The 12,732-nt window shown below is 54.6% G+C and overlaps 1 protein-coding gene across 1 annotated transcript in view; it reads left to right on the top strand.

The window, feature by feature from the left end:
• LOC137456512 (zinc finger protein 850-like) overlaps positions 1–12,732 on the top strand; it is a 231,161-nt gene that overhangs the window by 169,687 nt on the left and 48,742 nt on the right. Inside the window, 2 exon segments of the mRNA XM_068167976.1 lie at positions 8,157–8,726; positions 8,728–9,122. Coding sequence (XP_068024077.1) covers positions 8,157–8,726; positions 8,728–9,122 — 965 coding nt within the window.

Here is a 12,732-nt window from a genome sequence, read left to right on the forward strand (position 1 = left end):
GAGGTTTGGAGCTGCCCTGGGGGCCGGGGTCCTGCTGTTGCCCCATTCTGGATTTCTTACCTGTTGGGCTGCTCTAAGGGACAGATCTGCAAACTCTGCTCTTCCACAGCACACAGGGGCAGGGATGATGGAGAGAGGACTCAGCCCCTGACAGAGAGAAGCAAAGGGCTCAGAGGAGAGCACAGACCTGCAAGATATGGTTCAGCACTGCCCAGGATCAGGTAGCACAGCTCAGCCATGCTGGGGGCAGCTCCCAAGCCCAGCAGCACAGCCACAGCACACAGCCAGGGCTGATCAAGATGGGAGGCCTCAGCAAGTGCAGACTCAGCTTCCTGCCCAGCACACAGCCCCCAGCACATAGCTGCAGGCCAGCACCACAACACAGCTGCCTCCACACAGCCTCTCCCAGCCCTTGCCTAAAGCTTCCTCCCACTGCCTGCCCAGGGCTCTGCTGCCTGCAGCTGCATTTGCCAGTAGATTTTGCTCTGGAACCATCTCTCCTCCCTGGCCCTGGCCCCACCACACCCACTCTGTGCTCAGCTCTGCCCTGCACACCTCTCTACTGCCCACTCCCCAAGAGAAGTTCACAGCAGTCCTCAGGACACAGACACACAGTTCCTGGACTGCATAGAAGACAACTTCCTCTTCCAAAGGGTAGAGGAACCAACAAGAAATGGTGCTATGCTGGACCTTGTTCTCACCAACAGGGAAGGGCTGGTAAGCAATGTGAGGCTCAGACATAGCCTTGGCTGCAGTGACCATGAAGTAGTTGAATTTAATCTCCTCAGGGCAATCAGGAGGAAGTATTCCAAGCTCACGACCCTAGACTTTAGGTGTGCAGATTTTGATCGCTTCAGGGATCTGCTAGCCAAAGTGTCATGGGACAAAGCCCTGGAGGGAAGAGGGACCCAGGACAGCTGGTCAGTATTCAAGGACCACCTCCTCTGTGTCCAGGAGCTCTGTATACCAACAAAGAGAAAAGCAGGCAAGAATGCTAGGAGGCCTGCCTGGATGGGCAAGGAGCTACTGGACACACTATTACTTAAAAGGAAACTCTACAGGAAGTGGAGAGAAGGACAGGTAGAACAGGGGGTATATAAGGAAGCTGCCCGAGCAGCAAGAGACCTGGTTAAGAAAGCCAAAGCAGAGTTTGAGTTGAATCTAGCCAGGGAGATTAAAGGGAACACTAAGAACTTCTACAGGTATATGAATGGGAAGAAGAAGACTAGGGAAGGTGTGGGCCCCCTCAGAAAGGAAAATGGTGACATGGTCACAAGTGATGAGGAAAAGGCTGAGGTACTTAATAACTTCTTTACCTCAGTCTTCACTGCAAGGGCCTCTAGCCACACTCCTGATGTTATGGAAGTCAAAGCCAGGGACAGGGAGGAAGAACTGCCCATTGTAAGTGCAGATCAGGTTGGTGATCACCTGAAGAACCTGAAAGTGTTCAAGTCCATGGGACCCGACGGGATACACCCACGGGTGCTGAGAGAACTGGCAGATGAGGTTGCTAAACCCCTCTCTATTCTATTTCAAAAGTCATGGCAATCTGGTGAAGTCCCCACAGACTGGAAAAGGGGAAACATTGCCCCCATCTTCAAAAAGGGTAAGAAGGAGGAACCAGGGAACTACAGGCCAGTCAGTCTCACCTCTGTGCCCGGAAAGATCATGGAGCAGATCCTCCTGGAGGCACTACTGGCTCAGAAGAATAGTGAAGAGGTGATTGGCAACAGTCAGCATGGCTTTGCCAAGGGCAAATCCTGCCTGACCAACCTGGTGGCCTTCTATGAGCAGGTGACAAAATTAATAGATGAGGGACGAGCAACTGATGTCATTTACCTGGACCTGAGCAAAGCCTTCAACACTGTCCCGCACCACATCCTGGTCTCCAAACTGGTGACACATGGGTTTGATGGGTGGACCACTAGATGGATAAGGAACTGGCTTGATGGCTGCACCCAAAGAGTGGCTGTCAATGGCTCCATGTCCCAGTGGAGGCCAGTGACACGCGGAGTCCCTCAGGGATCAGTCCTGGGACCTGTCTTGTTCAACATCTTTGTGGGTGCCATGGATAGTGGCATTGAGTGCACCCTCAGCAAGTTTGCTGATGACACCAAGCAGGGCAAGGGAGGTGATCCTCCCCCTCTACTCAGCCCTGGTGAGACCCCACCTGGAGTACTGTGTCCAGTTCTGGAGCCCCTATTCCAAGAGGGATCTGGAGGTGCTGGAACATGTCCAGAGAAGGGCCACAAGGATGATCAGAGGGCTGGAGCACCTCTCCTATGAGGACAGACTGAAGGAGTTGGGGCTGATCAGTCTGCAGAAGAGAAGGCTCCCAGGTGACCTAATTGTGGCCTTCCAGTATCTGAAGGGGGCCTACAGGAAGGCTGGGGAAGGACTTCTCAGGATCTCAGGTAGTGATAGGACTAGGGGGAATGGAATGAAGCTGGAGGTGGGGAGATTCAGGCTGGAGGTGAGGAGGAGGTTCTTCCCCATGAGAGTGGTGAGACCCTGGAATGTGTTGTCCAGGGAGGTGGTCGAGGCCCCGTCCCTGGGGGTGTTTAAGCCCAGGCTGGATGAGGCTCTGACCAGCCTGATCTAGTGTGGGGTGTCCCTGCCCGTGGCAGGGGCGTTGGAACTAGATGATCCTTGTGGTCCCTTCCAACCCTGAATGAAACTATGAAACTATGAAACTATAAGTGTTCTGACTTTAGTTGCTGGCTCTGATCCTAGCTGCTGGTTCTTGAGCTTGGGAAGTGGTTCTGATTTTATTTTCTGGCTCTTGAGCTTGGGGTCTGGGTGTGAGCTTGGAAAGGGGTTTTGAGCTTAGTTGCTCACTCTGGGCTTGGGGTGTGGTTCTTGATCTCAGGGCCTATCTGTGAGGTCAGGGGCTGGTTTTTGAGCTTGGGAAGTGATTCTGACCTTAGTTGGTGGCTTGGGAGCTGAGTCTGCACTTTTGATCTAGGTTCTGGACTTTAGTGGCTGGCTCTTGAGCTAGGGGGCTGGGTGTGAGCTCTGGAGGTGGCTCTCAGCTTGGGAAGTGTTCTGACCTTAATTGCTGGTTCTTGAGCTCAGGGGCTGGCTCTGAGCTTGGGAAGTGTTCTGATCTTAGCTGCTGCTTCTTGAGCTTGGGGCCTGTATGCGAACTTAGGAGCTGGCTCTGAGCCTGGGGGCTGGCTCTGCATTTCTGACCTGGATTCTTGTGCTTGGGACCTGACTCTGACCTTAGTGGCTGGTTCTTGAGCTTGGGGGCTGGGTGTGAGCTTGGCCCCTGTCTTGAATTTAAAATGTGAGAGTTCAGCCAGTTGGGAGTTGAAGCTAAGCTGCTTTGCACTGCAGTGCTTCGGAGTTTGTGGTGCTCCAAAGGCAGATCTCAAAGAGCTGCTGCAAGAGTTGAGCTGAAGTGGCACAGTGCCCTGCAGAGGCAAAAGCTTTTCCCTGCCAGTCAGCCATTGGAATCCTCTCCCCAGGGCAGTGGTGGATTGCCCTGCAGGGCAGAGTTGGAAGGCTCAGCTTGGCAGGGGGCTGGGCCAGCTCCTTTCCAGTGCAGTGTCAGCTGGCAAGGTTGGAGCAGCTGAGCCTTGGGGTCCCTTGCAGCCTGGCATTGTGTGGCAGCAGAGCTGTGCTGCTGGTTTTGAGGGCACTTGGAAAGCTTCTGGAGCATTTGTGCAGAGTGTGCAAGACATCCCTGAGCCTAGCAACTCCCTCAGCTCTCTTCAGAATGAACTCTGCAGAGCTGGAAGAGCTTTCCAGGAATTTGGCAGAGGTTTGGAGGAGTTTGGAAGGGATTTTGGTTCTCCTCCTCCTTGTCCTCTTCCTTGTCCTCCTCTGCCTCATCTTTTTCCTGCTCTCCCTGGAGGCTGCACTTAGACTCCTAGAATCCTGGAGTGGTTTGGGTTGGGAGGGAGCTGCAAAGGTGCTGCAGTCCAAGCCCCTCTGCAGTCAGCAGGGACATCCTGCACTAGCTCAGGTTGCCCAGAGCCCTGTCCAGCCTCACCTTGAACATCTGCAGGGCTGGGACCTCAAGCCCCTCCCTGGGCAACCTGTTGCAGTGTTCCAGCAGCCTCCTGGTGCAGAACTTGTTCCTCACCTCCTGTCTCAATCTGCTCTGCTCTAGTTTGAAGCCATTGCCTCTGGTGCTGTCCCTGCAGGCTTTGCAAAGAGTCCCTCTGCAGCCTTCTTGTAGCCCCCTTCAGGTACCAGAAGGTCACTCTTAGGTCTCCCCAGAGCCTTCTCTTCTCCTCTCCAGGCTGATCACCCCCAGCTCCCTCAGCCTGTCCTAGTAGCAGAGCTGCTCCAAGCCCCTGATCATTTTTGTGTCCCTCCTCTGGGCCCTCTCCATCAGGACCCTGTCCTTCCTGTGTTGAGGGCTCCAGAGCTGGCTGCAGTGCTGCAGGTGAAGTCTCAGCAGAGCAGAGCCAAGTGCCAGGATGGCCTCTGTCCATCTCTGGCCCTGCTGCTTTTGGTGCAGCCCAGGCTGCCCTTGGCCTTGTGGGCTGCAGGCTCCCCCTGTGTCTTCCTGTCCAGCTTCTTGTCCAGCAGCACCCCCCAGTGGTTTTCTGCAGGGCTGCTTCCTGTCCCCTCTTCCCCCAGCCTGTGCTGATTGTGAGGATTGTGCCAGGCCAGGGGCAGGACCCTGCCCTTGCTCTTGTTGAAGCTCAGGAGGTTGCCCTGGGCCCCCTCTGCAGCTTGTCCCCTTTAGCTCCTCCAACTTGTTCTGCAGGGTATTGCCTTAGGTTTCAGGAGGCAGAGAGGCTCTCTTTGAGCCTGGTGAAAGGAGTTGATGCCAAGCTGTGGCCAGAGGGTTGGATAGAATTGGGCAGTTTCCATGGCTGTGCTGTTCAGAGCTGCATCCTACAGTGCAAAGCATCCAATCCACAACAATCCATAGTGTGCCTGGGCCACGGGAGCCAAGCAACCTCCCTAGGCCAAAGCTTCCTCCAGAGCTGCACCAAAGCAGGCCAGAACCCCAGGCCCCAAATGCCTTCCCCCTCCCCCATGCCTCTCTGCCCCTCCTCCCCCCATCCCCAAGAGCTGCAGTTACAGATTCTGGTAGGCAGCTCCCAGGTGAGCCAGGCCGCTGCAGGCTGCAGTTGGCAGCATTGCCAAGGCCTTAGAGCTCCTCTGCAGAGAGAGATCCCAGAAGCTGTTCCTGGGAGCAGAGAGGAAGGGCAAAGGAGGTTGGAGATCCTGTGCTGTTCCTTTGTAGAGATTGAGTGCAGGGCTTGTGGGAATGAACTAAGCTAGATGACACTTTGTGGTGTCCCTCTGGACTCTGCTGTCCCTGCTGGAGGTCTCTACTCTCTGGTGTAAGACATCCCAGTGCCTTCCACCCACCACAGGGATTCTCCTCCATGCTCTCATCCAGGGGCTTCTGTTGGGCCCTGCTGGCTGTGTAGATCAGCCCTGGTGACGTTGTAGGACCCTGGTGACTCTGAGAGGGCAGCAAGTGAGTGGAGATGGAGTACTGGATGGAGAGATGGAGGGTGAAGGCTGCAGGGGTTGGGAGGGCTTAGTTCAGCAGCTGTGTGGCTCTGCCTGGCTCCTACCTCCAATGGTGCTGGCAGCAGCTGACCCCAGAAGCTCAAATCCCCAAACCCTGCCTGGCTCAGGACAGTCCCCTGACCCCTCCTGACATCCAGCACAGCCCAAGCAGGCACTCAGGGCTCCTAGCCACACAGCCCAGCCATCCCCCATGGCAGGAGTCACCTGAGGTCTCACTCCCTCTCTGTCCCCCTTGCTCTCATCAGTTGCTGCCTGAGGTGTCTGCAGGGTCCCTCCCCAGCCCTCATCTGTAGCCCCCCCTTGGCTGTGTGCTGTTCTTTCAGCCCTCCAGCTGATCCCAGCCTTTAGTCTCAGGCCCCTTCCATTCTTGTGCTGCTGCTTCCAGCCCAGTTCCTTAGATGCTTCCTCAGCCACAGCATTTCCCACTCCACCCTTCCAGCTGCAGTGGCAGTGGAGGTGAGGGACACAGGGTTATGGGACAGCCAAGGCAGCAGGGCCATGAATGGGCTGGGAATGAGGGAAGGGCCTGAGAATGGTCAGGCAGGAATTAGGCCTTGTCCCCCCAAGAAGGGGAGAGGATGCAGGGCCCAGGTGGCAAATGTGTGTGCAGGAAATGGCAGAATCTGGCAGCATTTGAGGAGCTGAAAGGAGTGAATTGTGCTGCAGCTCTGCCTGTGTCAGCTGGGAGATGAACAGCAGCCCATGGGCACTGTGCCCTCCCATCCAACCTCATTTTCTCTTGGGGCAGTGGAGTGGCAGCTCCAGGGAACTGCAAAGAGCAAGCAGGGAGAGAAGGAAGCCAAACCCTTTCCAGTGAGTCTCTTTGGGCTGCAGGTGTGTGAAGGGTGCTGGAGGTGTGAGGTTTGGGCAGGAGCCAGAGGCTCCTCCAGCATCCCAGTGAGGGCTGAAGAGGTTTAGCAAGAAGCTGAGCAAGTCCCTTCCCCCTTTGCTGCATCCACAGAGATCATGAAGCTCCCTTTGTGTGTGTCCTGAGGGCTGCTGTGATCTTCTCTTGGACTGTGGGCAGCAGAGAGGTGTGTGCAGGGCAGAGCTGAGCACAGAGTGGGTGTGGTGGGGGAAGGGCCAGGGACAGAGCTGGGTCCAGAGCAAGCAGCTGCAGCCAGCAGTGCAATGCAGCTCCAGCCAGCAGAGGCCTGGGCAGGCAGTGGGAGGAAGCTTTAGGCAAGGCCTGGGAGAGGCTGTGTGGAGGCAGCTGTGTTGTGGTGCTGGCCTGCAGCTGTGTGCTGGGGACTGTGTGCTGGGCAAGGAGCTGAGTCTGCACTTGTTGAGGCCTCCCATCTTGATCAGCCCTGGCTGTGTGCTGTGCCTGTGCTGCTGGGCTTGGGAGCTGCCCCCAGCAAGGCTGAGCTGTGCTGCCTGGTCCTGGGCAGTGCTGAGCCATCCCTTGCAAGTCAGTCCTTTCTGAGCCCTTTGCTTCTCTGTGGCAGGAATTGTGTCCCTCTCTCTCCATCATCCCTGCCCCTGTGTGCTGGGGAAGAGCAGAGTTTGCAGAACTGCCCCTTGGAGCAGCCCAGCAGGTAAGAAATCCAGAGTGGGGCAACAGCAGGACCCCAGCACCCAGAGTCCCAGGGCACCTTCCTGCCTCTTCCACCTCCTCTTGCCCACCACATTACATCCCTCCAGGGGCTCTGAGACTCATCAGGTGTTGGTGTTTGGGAACTCCCCAGGCTTGTTGGGGATCATTTGTATGGCAGGAGGTGATGTTTGGGGTTGGGACATGGAAGGTGGTGGGAGAAGGTTGATGGTGGTTTGGTCTTTCATTGTTCAGTCCCTCTGCAGAGCCTTTCTATCCTCTAACTGACCAACATCTGCTCCTAACTTGGTGTCATCTGCAAACTTGCTCATGACTGACTCGAACCCCTCATCCAGATCATCAATGAAGATGTGAAGAGGTGGTTTGGTCTTCCTTGTTCAGTGCTGCTGCCTCCATTGTCTGAGCCAGGGGAGATCAAAGGACAGGGCCTGGGCCAGGAACCACCCTGCCAATGCCACCAGGCTCGAGGAGAGTGGGACAAGACCACTTGTAAATCCCAGGGTACCTCAGGGCACTGATCACAGGAACCTGGGGTCTCAGCACAGGTATTGGAGGTCTGTGCCCACACTGTGGCAGAAACTGAAGGTTTGAGGTCCCCTCTGCATTCTCTCCTCCAGCTGGGTGTTGGGAGTCAGGGAGTGTCATGACCCAGGCAGGATCTGAGGGTTTGAGGTCCTGGGCTCAGGTGCTTCCATCTTCCCTATTGCACAGCTGTGACCCCTTCCTGCCACAGTATGGCCTCACAGAAGGACCCAGACAAGAGCTGGGAGGAGAAGCAGCACCCAGAGATCAAGTTGGAGAAGCCAATGTGCAGTCCCAAGGGAGAGGAGAATGAGGAGGAAAAAGAGGAGAAGATGGAGGATGATGTTGAGAATGACAACTATGAAGAGGAGGATAATGATGATGAAGGTGAGCAGGATGAGGGGGAGGAATGTATGGAGGAGGCTGAAGCCAGAGCAGGTCCCTCAGTGTCACCGAAAGAGCTGAATCAGTGCCCTGAGTGTGGGCAGAGCTTCCCAGGTAGGTCAGAGCTAGTGAAGCACCACTGCCCACAACCTGGCACCCGGCCCTTCATTTGTGGTGACTGTGGCAAGAGGTTCCGCTGGAACTCTGAGCTCATCCGGCACCGCCGCACCCACACTGGAGAGAAACCTTTCACCTGTGCTGACTGCGGACAGAGCTTCACCCGGCGCGGCTATCTCACCCAGCACCGCCGCACCCACACTGGAGAGAAACCTTTCATCTGTGTAGACTGTGGTCAGAGCTTCACCCAGCGTGGCGCTCTCACCCAGCACCGCCGCACCCACACTGGAGAGAAACCTTTCATCTGTGTAGACTGTGGTCAGAGCTTCACCCAGCGCGGCAATCTCACCCAGCACCGCCGCACCCACACTGGAGAGAAACCTTTCACCTGTGCTGACTGCGGTCAGCGCTTTACCCTGCGCGGCCAACTCACCCAGCACCGCCTCACTCACACTGGAGAGAAGCCCTTCTCTTGTGACAGCTGTGGCAAGCGCTTCAGACAGCTCTCTCATCTTAGGCAACACCACCTCACCCACACCAGTGAGAAGGCCTTTCCCTGCAGGGACTGCGGCAAGAGCTTCAAACACAGCTCCACTCTCACCATCCATCGCCGCATCCACACTGGAGATCACCTGTTCCCCTGTGCTGTGTGGCAAGAGCTTCACCACGAGTAATCGATACATCCGGCACCAACTCATTCATAATGGTGAGAAGCCCTACAGCTGTACTGACTGCGGCAAGAGCTTCACCAACAAGCGCGCTCTCACGGAGCACCGTGGTGTGCACACTGGCGAGAAGTTGTTCAGCTGTGCTGCGTGCGGTCAGGCCTTCAGCCGTAGGGACAATCTCATTCGCCACCACCGCACCCACACTGGTGAGAAACCTTTCACCTGTGCTAACTGTGGGAAGAGCTTCGGCCAGAGGAGCACTCTCATTGCTCACCACCGCACCCACACTGGTGAGAATCCTTTCACTTGTGCTGATTGTGGTAAGAGCTTTAGCGAGAAGCGATCCCTCAACAAGCACCGCTGCACCCACACCAGAGAGCAGCCTGCACTGCAGGGGAGGCATAAATCCACCTAGAATCTCTTGAGTAATCGTGACCCCTCTGAGAAGGCCTTCCCAGCACCAAAAGCATCTATTTTTCCTTTGCAGTTCTCAGGGACTGGGGACACCAGCAGCAACAAACACCTCCTGCCCATCTGAACACAAATTATTGCTAATGAGAACAATTACAGTGCTGAGTCGGCACAGCTGGAGCTCCCAGTGGAGCTAGGCAGGGCTTTGCCAGGGTCTGTCTGGTTCTTCCCCAATGCTTTGTGTCTCCCTGGGGTAAGAAATCCTCTGTCCATTGACCAATTGTCTCAATAAAACCCAAAAGTTACCCAAATCCTGTCTGTTTGCTTTTATTTCAGTTATCTCTGCCTCAATTCCTGAATTTTGGGGGCATTTGCTCCCAAGGGATGGGGTGGAGCTGTGTTCCCCGTCGAGGGAAGGCAAAATGAGGTTCTCAGAGGAGTCTTGAGGGGCATCTCAGAGGCATTCTGCAGGGGCTTTCAGGTGATCTTAGATGTTTGGGATTTGGATGGTCCTGGGACTGACTTTTGGGATCTTTGGAGCGTGTAGGGGGAAGCTGATGGAGATCTTTGGAAGAACTCAGAAAGCTTCTGTTGGCTTTCCACTCTGGGGCTGGAACAGCGCGTGGCTGAGGAGAGAGGCAGCTTGAGAAGCGCAGCTCTGGGAGTTTGGCTTTTGGCTTTGATTCCCTTGCTTTTCAGGCGGTAAGGGGCTGGTGGCTTGGGACTTTCCAAAGAGAGGAGGAGGGGCAGCGGGCTCGGATTGCCAACCTGCCGGAGGGCAGTGACGTAGCTGGGGGAGGGGTTGCCGCGGAGACCGCGCGCAAACCAAACAGACCCCAGCGCGTGGCTGAGGAGAGAGGCAGCTTGAGAACAAAAAAACAAACAAAAAAAAACCAAAAAACAAACAAACAAACAAACAAACAAAAAAGCCGTGTGGAGAGGGTGGTTACTGCAAGATGGTCACCACTAGAGCAAAGGCTAACAGAAGGACAGTGGGCACCCAAACAGAGACCACACACAAGCATGCAGAGGTTCAGGCAGGTGGCTGCAGTGAGTGCTGGAACCTGGCACTCGACATGGAGGCTGGAGGGAGCAGCTCCTGTTTCAGGTGTGAGCAGGTCAGCGATCTGATGAGCATGGTGGTCAAACTAAAAGAAGAGGTGGAAAGGCTAAGAGCTAGAAGAGATGGCAAGCAGAAAATTGACGATTCCCATAATGTAATCTCTTCTAAACCAGAACAGGGGGTAACACTTAGGGGAACAGGGAGTTTGATACCTTCCCAGAAGCAAGATTCTCAACCTCCCTGTAGTAACCCCCATGAGCAGGGCCAATGGGAACAGGTCTCTGCCCGACGGAAGAAATGCAAACAAAGGAAGTCTGCTCCTGTGAGCAGCACGCTGCCTCCAGTGCAGTTACAGAACAGGTATGAGGCTCTGCAGGAGGAACAGGTCATTGGTAAGGTCGAGGACCCAAGAAGGTCAGAAGCTGCACCAATGACAGGTTGCCTCAGGCCAGCCATCAAAACTTACCCAGAAAAGAAACCTCGCAGGGTCATCGTCATAGGAGACTCCCTACTGAGGGGAACAGAGGGCCCAATATGCAGACCAGACCCATTTCATAGAGTGGTCAGCTGCCTCCCTGGTGCCCAAGTAAAAGATGTTGTAGATAGAATTCCCAACCTCGTGAGTCCTTCGGACTACTACCCACTGCTGGTCTTTCAGGTGGGCAGTGACGATGTAACAATGAGAGGCTCACAATCTATTAAAAAAGACTTCAGAACCTTAGGGCAAATGCTAAAGGGATCAGGGGCTCAAGTCGTGTTCTCTGCCATCCCTCTAACGTCAGCAATGGATGAGGACACACTGAGGAAGGGCCAACAGATCAATTCATGGCTCAGGGGCTGGTGCCATCGACAGGGCTTTGGGTTCCACAATCATGGATTGGTTTTCAAGGCACCTGAGCTGAAAACAACTCATGGGACACACTTGTCCCAGAGTGGGATAAGAATCCTGGGGCAGGAATTGGCAGGGCTCATTGATAGGGCTTTAAACTAGATTTGAAGGGGGAAGGGGTTAATAGTCTCCTGCTGGCTGGTGACAAACAGAGGGGCAGCTCACCAGCAGTAGAGAGAAGGAGAGCTGGTAAGGGCTCTCAACTTGCTACCCTGAGGTAAGGCACGAATGATCCACCAGGACATTCTGTGGAAACCGAGGGGAATTGGCACAAGAGGAGGACAGGGCCAGCCCAGCTGAAGTGCTTCTGTGCGAATGCGCGCAGCTTGGGCAACAAACAGGATGAGTTAAGGGCCACTGTGCTGCTGGGATGCCACGACATAGTGGCTGTTACTGAAACTTGGTGGGATGAATCCCATGACTGGGATGTAGGGATAGATGGGTATAAACTCTTTAGGAAGGATAGGCAGGGAAGGAGAGGAGGAGGTGTTGCCCTCTATGTCAATAGCCAGTTGGAATCAGTGGAGCTCCAACTGGGGAGGGATGATAAGCTAGTTGAGAGTGTATGGGTCAAAATTAAAGGCAGGACAGGGGAAGAAGATATTACTGTGGGGGTCTCCTACAGGCCACCTGACCAGCAGATCCAAGCAGATGAGGCCCTCCATAGGCAAATAGAAGCAGCTTCCAGGTCACAAGCCCTGGTCCTCATGGGTGATTTCAACCACCCGGATATCTGCTGGAGGGACAACACAGCAAGGCACCAGCAATCCAGGATGTTCCTGGACTGCATAGAAGACAACTTCCTCCTCCAAATGGTGGAGGAACCAACAAGAAATGGTGCTATGCTGGACCTTGTTCTCACCAACAGGGAAGGGCTGGTAAGCAATGTGAGGCTCATAGATGGCCTTGGCTGCAGTGACCATGAAGCAGTTGAATTTAACATCCTCAGGGCAATCAGGAGGAAGTATTCCAAGCTCACGACCCTAGACTTTAGGCATGCAGATTTTGATCGCTTCAGGGATCTGCTAGCCAAAGTGTCGTGGGACAAAGCCCTGGAGGGAAGAGGGACCCAGGACAGCTGGTCAGTATTCAAGGACCACCTCCTCTGTGTCCAGGAGCTCTGTGTACCAACAAAGAGAAAAGCAGGTAAGAATGCTAGGAGGCCTGCCTGGATCGGCAAGGAGCTACTGGACACACTATTACTTAAAAGGAAACTCTACAGGAAGTGGAGGGAAGGACAGGTAGAACAGGGGGAATACAAGGAAGCTGCCCGAGCAGCAAGAGTCCTGGTCAGGAAAGCCAAAGCAGAGTTTGAGTTGAATCTAGCCAGGGAGATTAAAGGGAATACTAAGAACTTTTACAGGTATATTAATGGGAAGAAGAAGACTAGGGAAGGTGTGGGCCCCCTCAGAAAGGAAAATGGTGACATGGTCACATGTGATGAGGAAAAGGCTGAGGTACTTAATAACTTCTTTACCTCAGTCTTCACTGCAAGGGCCTCTAGCCACACTCCTGATGTTATGGAAGTCAAAGCCAGGGACGGGGAGGAAGAACTGCCCATTGTAAGTGCAGATCAGGTTCGTGATCATCTGAAGAACCTGAAAGTGTTCAAGTCCAT

The sequence above is a fragment of the Melanerpes formicivorus genome, unplaced genomic scaffold (genome assembly GCF_026170545.1).
Source record: "Melanerpes formicivorus ecotype bairdi unplaced genomic scaffold, bMelFor1.0.p_v2 SCAF_126, whole genome shotgun sequence".
NCBI classification, from domain to species: domain Eukaryota; kingdom Metazoa; phylum Chordata; class Aves; order Piciformes; family Picidae; genus Melanerpes; species Melanerpes formicivorus.